General features: G+C 41.2%; 1 protein-coding gene across 3 annotated transcripts in view; it reads right to left on the reverse strand.

Annotated features, from left to right (window-relative positions):
- LOC147026546 (core histone macro-H2A.1-like) overlaps positions 1–10000 on the reverse strand; it is a 96655-nt gene that overhangs the window by 85615 nt on the left and 1040 nt on the right. For 2 of the 3 annotated variants that reach the window (XM_085882038.1, XM_085882037.1), the window contains exons 2-3: positions 7305–7483; positions 570–676 (exon numbers count right to left, since the gene is read on the reverse strand). In XM_085882038.1, the coding sequence (XP_085738164.1) occupies positions 570–676; positions 7305–7476 (279 nt within the window). In that variant the 5' untranslated portion in view covers positions 7477–7483. The remainder of the gene's footprint in view (positions 1–569; positions 677–7304; positions 7484–10000) is intronic. The other variant, XM_085882039.1, reaches the window with a different exon arrangement.

Raw genomic sequence — 10000 nt, forward strand, 5'->3', positions numbered from 1 at the left:
CTTTCTCTGACTTTCATTTCCTCTGTCCTCTTAACCGCCTGACCTTCAACAGAAACTCCACGATGCACGAGTTTTTCCAGTAACCCCCTCCCAACTAAACTTCCAAAATCCAGGCCGACTGCACACATCAGCTCTTTTGTTCTTCGCTTCACCCAGATGCGGAGAAGGCTGAGATATCCCACTCTTCCCTCTGGAGCTTCAAGCAAACTGTGCCCTGCCGTCTCGTGTCTTCCTCGATCTTTATGCACAATCTTTATTATTCCCATTAACCGTTCCTAATGCAACCCTCTTACTTGCAGGTTTCTGAGCCTGTCTATGTCTCATTCGTTGCCCCCACGGCCTTAGTCACCTTGAAAATAATTTTTTGAAAGGACAATCCTGGGAAAAAAACAAAATTCAAACTAAAATTGACAACTTTTTAATTGAAGATTTATTTAAATTAAGTGTTGATAAAAAATATTTTCTCTGGATAAAAGGGTTTGCTATCTCTATCAGATATACATAATAAAATGGAGAAAAATTAAATGCAACATGAACAAAAGAAAAAGTGCATTTCAGATTATTTTCACCTGATTTAACTCCTGGTCATTAGCAATTGCGAGCAAGATGTGCCGTGGTGTAAGGCGGCACCTGCGGTTATCTCGAGCTGCGTTGCCTGCAAGTTCCAGAATCTCCGCTGGAAGAGAAATATGGGGGGGGGGGTGGTGAGTGGGTACATATTTGGAATCAATAGGCACTTATTCATGAAACACTGTCAGTTGTTATGACAGATGACTGACGACTTCCAATAAGCAAGCAACTACTGAATTGTGAAGTTTAGCATGCAGTCACAAAACTTGATGAGAGTCAAGTTCCATAAAGAATACATCCCATGGACCGTTCAAAACAATAAACATTCAACAAGAGGGGATTACAATTCATCATAACCATCATCCTCATCGCATAAATGATGATTATTGATCAGTCAATTGTGCATTTTTTTTGAATCTCAGAGCTACACTCTAAGCCATAGTCCAAAGGTAAATACAGGACTGTTGTCATCTACCGAATAGAAAATGTTTGCCCAATAAATGATGTGTGCATTGCAAAGGAGGGCTTTATTCAGGATTTCCTCTGTACTACATTGCCCTGAATTTTTGCTGATATTCTTTATCCCTTTCTTAATCAATCCCAGGTCATAAACGACAACAGGGATGTTGATGGTCTTCATTTCCCACATTATGGTTATTTCATTCTCAAGGTTTTTATACTTTCAAGTTTTTCAGCTTCTTTGTTTAAAGACATTTCTTTCTGATGGGATGTCAAGTCATTCAATTGACATAGCTTGATGTTTTTTTTTTTTCTTCCAAATAACACAATGATTTCCCTCACAAGGAACTTTAACATAACAGAACGCCATTAGCCCATGAAGCCTGCAAAATGGTTGTCAACCTATGGTTGTTTATCCATGCTCTATCCTTTTTTTAACTGCTGCACGCTCTATCATTTTCACTCCAAGCAAGAAAGCAACACGTACCAAGTCTTTGGCATGACTCGGCTCGCAGACTCAGAGCAGATGTTCTAATCATTATGCCACTGAGTCTGAACCAATTTGAAAGGAGCAGAAAAAAAAATGTGCTCAGGATCTTCGATGACAGCAAAAAAATATTTAGACACACAAAGCAGCTATTTGTGTGCAGTGTTATGCTGGCACATTTTCCGTGTACGTACTTTTTGTGCTTTCAGATGTAACACATTTCAGAAGACATCTGGTACATTTCCTATGAAAACTCAATATTTACAGGTATGTATGACAATATTGTAACTGTCAGTTTCCACGACCGTTTCTAGCTCGTGTCCATGTGCTTCCCTACACCCCTTTGTTGGTATATGTTCACCTCCCACAACTCTACGTGTTCAATGACCTCAACCAATATAGAAAAAAATTCAAATGTTCAAACTGTGTATCACTTATTTTGTAAGTGGGGGAATTTTTTTTTATTGAACTGCACAAATATTTTGTTAATAAATGTGAAAAAATATTTCATGGACATGTATTTTATACATAACTAGGTGTGCCTCCTGTCATTTCGCTGATGGATTTAATCAAAAGACAGCAAGTCTTACTTCACATATATATTGCATGTCAATCTGTGAATCTCAATGATTGATGTAAAACATGTGAAAATGGATATTATTATAACATGCAATTGTGGAGTCATGTGTGAGAGAGAGAGAGAGAGAGAGAGAGAGAGAGAGAGAGAGAGAGAGAGAGAGAGAGAGAGAGAGAGAGAGAGAGAGAGAGAGAGAGAGAGAGAGACAGAGAGAGAGAGACAGAGAGAGAGACAGAGAGAGAGACAGAGAGAGAGAGACAGAGAGAGAGACAGAGAGAGAGAGACAGAGAGAGAGACAGAGAGAGAGACAGAGAGAGAGAGAGACAGAGAGAGAGAGACAGAGAGAGAGAGACAGAGAGAGAGAGACAGAGAGAGAGAGACAGAGAGAGAGACAGAGAGAGAGACAGAGACAGAGACAGAGACAGAGACAGAGACAGACACCTCCCATGTTCCTCCAGCCGAAACTGCTGCGTAAAGCAACCAAGAAGGCCTACACAAGGTAAGCACTTTTCTGTATCAAACCCTTCCCAGAGTTCCTCCACAGCTATAAAGACATTCACAAATAGTACACATGAGCATCCCAATGCTACACATCCCCTCAGCTGCCAGACCGGTTTCATCGCTTAATGGCAATTCATCAGTGACAGCGCAGACAGCATTGCATACCAATGAGGCTCCCAAGCATGTACCACGTGCAAATGTCAAAAACTGTCAATATATAAACAAGCAGTCATAGACTGGTACTTACGAAATCGTCAACTTGACCTCTGACCTTGTCTAATAAAAGCTGTCTCTGGAGAAGGTAGCGACGCAAACCAAAAGTTTCTACGATGATTCTGAACCAAACCATCAAAAATCGAATGTTTGACCTCACTGTGATCTTCACCTTTGACCGATTTTGACCAAAATCTAATCAGCACTAGCCATCACCCTCCTGAATCACGTGGTGTAATTTGACATTGGTAGCTTCTTCCTTTCTCAAGTTATCGTGCCTACAAACAAACAAGCACACACACAAACACAAACACACACACAAACAAACAAACAAACACACAAACAGATGACGGAAGTCATCAATATACTTACGAAATCTTTAAATCAGTCATAGACTGGTACTTACGAAATCGTCAACTTGACCTCTGACCTTGTCTAATAAAAGCTGTCTCTGGAGAAGGTAGTGCCACAAACCAGAAGTTTCTACGATGATTCTGTACCAAACCATCAAAAATTGAATGTTTGACCTCACCGTGACCTTGACCTTTGACCGATTTTGACCAAAATCTAATCAGCGCTAGCCATCACCCTCCTGAATCACGTGGTGTAATTTTAACATTGGTAGCTTCTTCCGTTCTCGAGTTATCATGTTTTGGATGTTTGACCTCACTATGACCTTGACCTTTGACTGATTTTGACCAAAATCTAATCAGCGCTAGCCATCACCCTCCTGAATCACGTGGTGTAATTTTAACATTGGTAGCTTCTTCCGTTCTCGAGTTATCATGTTTTGGATGTTTGACCTCACTATGACCTTGACCTTTGACCGATTTTGACCAAAATCTAATCAGCGCTAGCCATCACCCTCCTGAATCACGTGGTGTAATTTTGACATTGGTAGCTTCTTCCGTTCTCGAGTTATCGTGCCTACAAACAAACACACAAACAGAGGACGGAAGTCATCAATATTCTTCCGAAATCTTTAGATTTCGTAAGTTACAAACAGAGGACAGAAGTGATCAATATACTTCCGAAATCTTTAGATTTCGTAAGTAATGATAAAGACCTTGTGTAGGCCTTCTTGGTTGCTTTACGCAGTTTCGGCTCGAGGAACATAGGAGGTGTCAATTTCTTTATACAATTCCAGCCACATGCATTTAGTTGACAGGTGAGAGCCGATTGCCATTTCCTCCATTCACAGGTGACAGATGTGGGTAGGTCTTTCTTTATTATTTATATATTTACTGTTTCTGACATTTGCACATGGTACATGCTTGGGAACCTCATTGGTATGCATTGCTGTCTGCGCTGTCACTGATGAATTGCCAATAAGTGATGAAACCGGTCCGGCAGCTGAGGGGGTGTGTAGCATTGGGATTCTCATGTGTGTACTATTTGTGAATGTCTTTAGAGCTGTGGAGGAACTCTGGGGAGGGTTTGATACAGCGAAGCGCTTACCTTGCGTAGGCCTTCTTGGTTGCTTTCCACAGCAGTTTCGGCTCGAGGAACATGGGAGGTGTCAATTTATATGTACTGTACATATATATATATATATATATATATATATATATATATATATATATATATATATATATATATATATATATATAATCCTAGCCACCTGGATTTGGTTGATTTGGTGAGAGATGATTGGCTATTCCCTCCATTCACTGGTCAGAGATATGGGTGGGTTTTTCTTTAATATATATGTGTATGTATATATATATATATATATATATATATATATATATATATATATATATATATATATATATATATATATATATATATATATATATATATATATATATATATATAGATATATATATATATATATATATATATATATATAGATATATATATATATATATATATATATATATATATATATATATATATATATATGAAACACCCGCTACCTCTGGGAGCAGCTCAAGAGGGAGTGCCCTTCCAGTTATCCTTGTTATTATGATTATTATTGTTCATATTATTATTATGCCATTACAATTTTCATCTAATGGAATTGACCAAATAATTTGTGGTTGGAATAATTTTTACTTTCAGTAGGTGTTTAGACCAGTGACTCTTTGCCTCTACACTGCCCATGTGTAGTCCAATTTATATACATGTATATGTCCAATCTTCTCCAAATTTCCTCAGCCGAGTATTAAACCATGCTAACGATCATTAGGAATGGGGTTGTGCATGAGATAAAGGTCATAATTGGGCAGTAATGGTGTTGGGAGCCCCAAGATATGTTATAAATAATCCATGTACAGTCCACAATATGGCTGGAAAAGTCAGAAATGCAATGGGATGTATAATTCATGTGTAAATACTCATTTAAGCACCTTTATAAGCTAAACATCATTGCAGCCTAGCTCGCGGCCTACCTAAAGGCCTAGCGAGTTAAGGCGGCTCTGGTCCGTTAGTCTGTGGAGGATGTGATAGGCATAGAAAATGCCTCAAGGACGTTGGGTTGTCTCCAAATTTCTTTCAGTCTCGTGTTTAACAACAGTAGTGACTGTTTAAAAGGAAAGTTGGACAAAATTGACTGAACAGTTTGTGGTTATAATAATTATTACTTCTGTTAGGTGTGCTCCATGAAATGCAATGATAAGATATCCACTGTACACCATCACACAGCATTTATCTAAGGTGGGAAACCACCTGGGGGAGGGGGGGAAATTAAGTCGCTACAACCTCAGTCATATGACCCATAATCCCCCTGGAAAGTTTGGTTGAGATTATAGGGAGCAGATCCGGATGGGCAGCACAACCTCATGAGACCTTACTGCTCCGATGTATCATACCAAATTTGGTCCGTATCGAGTCAGGTATGACAAGTTAATTCATTAAAAAATTATACTCCGGAGAATGTGCCGGAGTAGCGCGGCGCTGTGTCCACTTTCCACCAGTACTCCAGGGTCCTCTGACCATCCCCAAGGCAGATGCCTGGCCCATCCCCATCTCTTTGAGATGCCGATCAACCTGCCTCAACCACGAGGCACATAGTCAGCCATTTGGCCTCCTTCACTCATGAGCCTCCCTCCCTGAGAGAATCTGGTGAGCAGGATCAGCATCACGTAAACGAGCCACATGCCCATACAGCCGCAGCTGACGCTCACAGACTATCCAGGAAACAAATCTCATTTGAGTCTCTCTCATCAATCACTCATTGGATACGAAGTTTGACCAGTGATCGCCAAGAATTCTCCGAAGAGACCTGGTACCAATGGAATTAAGTCTCCATCTCAGATCCTTGGTCAGAGTCCAAGTCCCACATCCATAGAGCAAGACTGGAAGCACCAAGGACTTAAAGACTCAGACTTTCTTCATCCTGCATAGGTCCCAAAAGCACCACACCCCATGATCCAGTGAATCCATGACTCCCCAGGCCTGACCCAGACATCTATCAACCTCTAGCTCACCACGTGGAGAAATGAATATTACTGCCAAGGTAAGTGAATCTCTCCGTGACCTCAACATCCTCACCACAAACAGGTACAGACAGAACAGCAGCATCCAAGATGTCATTGAAAGCCTGGATCTTAGTTTTGACACAGGAAACCCGTAATCCCAGCGGCTCCGACTCCTCATTCAGTGCCTTGAGGACCCCCATAAGGATATCCAGTATCTCCACAAAGATGACTGCATAATCTGTGAAATCAAGGTCAGAGATCTTGATACTCCCAAACGATGCACCGCAGTTTGATCTTGCTGACATCATTCCCAGAATCCAGTCCATACAAGCACTGAAAAGTGTGGGGCCAGTACACACCCATGATGAACTCCAGTAACAACTGGAAATAAGTCAGAGATGGTACCACCACACCTTACAGCACTCTCAATACCAGAGTATAGTTCAGAAATCAGATCTATCAGTTTTGGTAGCACCCCGGCATTGCCAGTGTGTGCATCACCCTCCCGAGGCTTGCAGACCTCATGGTCTCAAGCCCGTATGTCAAGTCATTGAGTAATTTGGTGCTCATCTATAGGATTAATGTGGATAGCTGTGAGCCATGTTAAACAGTGTATCTTGCATGTGGAACTTAGTAGTGTGTGTGTGTTTTGTTGCAGTCAATCTGCTTGGAAGAAAAGTCAATGAATAATGATGTGAATGGAGAATGTGACATCTGCTTCGTCTGACATTTTTTAATGGGAGCATTGAAATTGTCCTGCAGTGACAAGCCAAGATGTCGATCTGCGATACCGATAACACACCCCATCGTGTGAAAAAGCCAAAAAAAAGTCGATTGTTTTAGCTTGTCTTCGAGATCCGAGGAATGTGATAAACTCACCCAATCATTCAATGACTGCAGAATTGTATTGAATTTATTTATACAAGCACATTACAAACATGTGGTCACAAAATGCTCAGTGTATTTGTAAAGTTTTCCTCACTAGGTGTGTGGCCAAATTTCACAAGATATTTGAGGTATTTTGGTGCTTTATGGTTAACGTACACAAGTTAACTTGTTTATCATTGAAGCTTACCTGTTAGATACTCAGCCACAGCAGCAAGATATATTGGTGCCCCAAGTCCCACCCTGAAGCATGGAAGGCTTTTTCGCATGTAGCGGCACATGCGACCCACAGGGAAAATTACCCCCGCCCGGGTGGAACGCGACTGGCGATTCACCTTCTTTTTCGCACCCCGAGCCGACATAGCTTTGCTTCGGGGAAAGACAAGGAACAGGAGATGGTAATACAATTGTTGTTTTGCTCGCACAGCTCGATGAATCAGTTACACATTTCTGTGGATATGTTCAATTCACTAAACTTTTTTTAATCACTGCCAAGAATATAAAAATCAATTTGGACAAGCTACAGGGTCAAAAACAACGTGACATATAAAGTTAATGATATGTAGATAAAGCACACGCAGAATGGGCCAAATGTCCTCTTGTGTGTGTCGAAGTTTCTTTGTTTATACTCTCGTCGATGTATTAAAAGTAGTTGGATCTCTCCGTCCATGCGTCCCTCTGTCCGTCATGCTCTTTTAACTGGAGCATCATTACGGTGCTACACCTGGTGCTAAGCCAGCCCTCTACGGATCTGCACATCATCCTAACCTCCAGCATTCAACTTGATTTGTGAGGACTAAGCCAATGAGGTTCTGCACCGTCTGCCATTCAACCAGTCATGTTGCTTCGCTGATGGCAGTTGAACACCACAACCCATACATCTGACTTTATAGGACTGACGTCTGTCGGTGACGGGCTGAATGCGGCGTAGTGAGATGACGTTACATCTGGGTCATCGTTACGGTGTTATGTCTCGTGCTCGGCTCGGCCTTCACAGCGGTGTATTATTCATGACTCCATGATAATTGCATTTGGCAACCTGAAAAAAAAACGACGTAATGTCTGATCTCTGGGAAGATAAAACGAATTAATAACAAAGTTTTTTAGTGAATTTGTGTGTGTATTACTAAAATTAACACTGGGTTGTTAACAGGAAACAAATTGTTTCTGTAATAAATAAAAATACAAATATTGACCATCAATAAACTGTATTATTGAACTGTAACATATATTACAGTTATGTTGTTCAAGTACCATCAGCAAAGCAACAGGTCCAATGCTAGTGTCCTCGTATTAGAGTAAACTAGTACACATATCAAATGAATGGCAAGCTTCGAAATAACTTGCATCAAAAACTTTAACGTTGATGTGCTACAAAAAGGTTAAGTTCAAAACAGGTCAAAAATTAAAAACATTTGAAATTATTTTTTTCATTTCAACTTCACTACATCAATAATATACCCCAAAGGAACCTCCATGCCAAATATCAGCATCCTAGTACACATATTAAATGAATGGCAAGCTTCTAAATAACTTGCACCAAAAACTTTAACATTTTCACGCTCACGCGGACGCTCACGCCGGGGTATCGCTATAGCTCTCTGTTCTTCGAACAGGCGAGCTAAATAGGAAGCACCTGTGACCAAAAGGTGAGAAGAGGTGGCTGCATCTGATAATTACAGCACCTTGACACGACTGTCGTCCTGATTAGTTGTGAGGGCTCATCCGTCGGCTAACAATGTGAAGAGAGTGGGAAGAGAATGCAGGGCAGGGCGATCACAAATAATGTTTAATCAAAAATAATATCTGTGGCCATTTGATGGCTCAGTAGCTGGAATGTGGGGGGAGACGATTGTTGTGATTGAAGTTAGCGTCTTGCTCTTGACGTGGCCAAAATACTGAGCAGTAAAAGTTGTGTCCAAATTATATTCTGTACTTTTGTAATTGTAAGTGGTGGGGTAACCCAGGGATCAGCAGAAAGACATTTACCAGTGACATCAATGAATGGACAGTGAAGTTAAGAGTAGGTGTTCCAAATTTACAGATGACATGGAGCATGAAGAGAGACTCGGGGGTTGGGGATGATCAGACTTAGAGCATCGATACGTTCACCGATTGGCAGATGCAGTTTAAAATCAAGTTAAAATTGTTGATCGATGATAATTTTTTTAAGACTACATAAGTAACGGGCAGTCTTGGAGCATGCGACACAGGAAAGCGACGTAGTTTGATTAAGAAGGTTCCGGCACAACCTATCCGTGAAATGAAATCCTTTTCACTCCTCTAAAAGATGTAAAGATCAGGTTTGGCTTTGCGCGAGATGGTTCAAGGCATCAGCAAACGATATCGGACCGTACTTCGACTTAACAGCGTGTATCATTCTTTAATGGAGCCACAACGATGATCACAGATAATCCTGGGAGATGCAGTGGTTTCAATAGTTGTCCAGCACATCAAAAGCAAAAATTCTTCTTATTATTCTTATTCTTCTTCCAGCTATTGCTGTAACATTGAACTTCAATCGTTGCAACACATTCTCGTTTGTCTGTGATCCGCAGTGCCGCTCGGAAGTGAGAGCATGTGCTAAAGCGACGTCGTTGGATCAGTGTTGTGGACAGCCAGCTTTACATCCAAAATGGAGAACGGTGTGTTCTGGGATGTAGCGCCCTCTCCTGGTTCCGCCGTTGAGCAGCACTTGTGATTCCAGCACGCGAGACATTCGACGGCTCTTCAACCAACACGTCACGTTTAAAATCAAACTCCTCAATGGAGGGGGGGGGGGTTCAGAGCTATCCCACAATGCCGTGCGCGTCGCCATGTTGGTTGTATTCACTTCCCGAGCAACGATAGCATCAGTCGCTCTGCAATCTAGCACGGGTATCTCGT

This window comes from Eptatretus burgeri, chromosome 5 (genome assembly GCF_056783735.1).
Source record: "Eptatretus burgeri isolate ZD-2024b chromosome 5, Ebu_testis_v1, whole genome shotgun sequence".
In the NCBI taxonomy this organism is placed as follows: domain Eukaryota; kingdom Metazoa; phylum Chordata; class Myxini; order Myxiniformes; family Myxinidae; genus Eptatretus; species Eptatretus burgeri.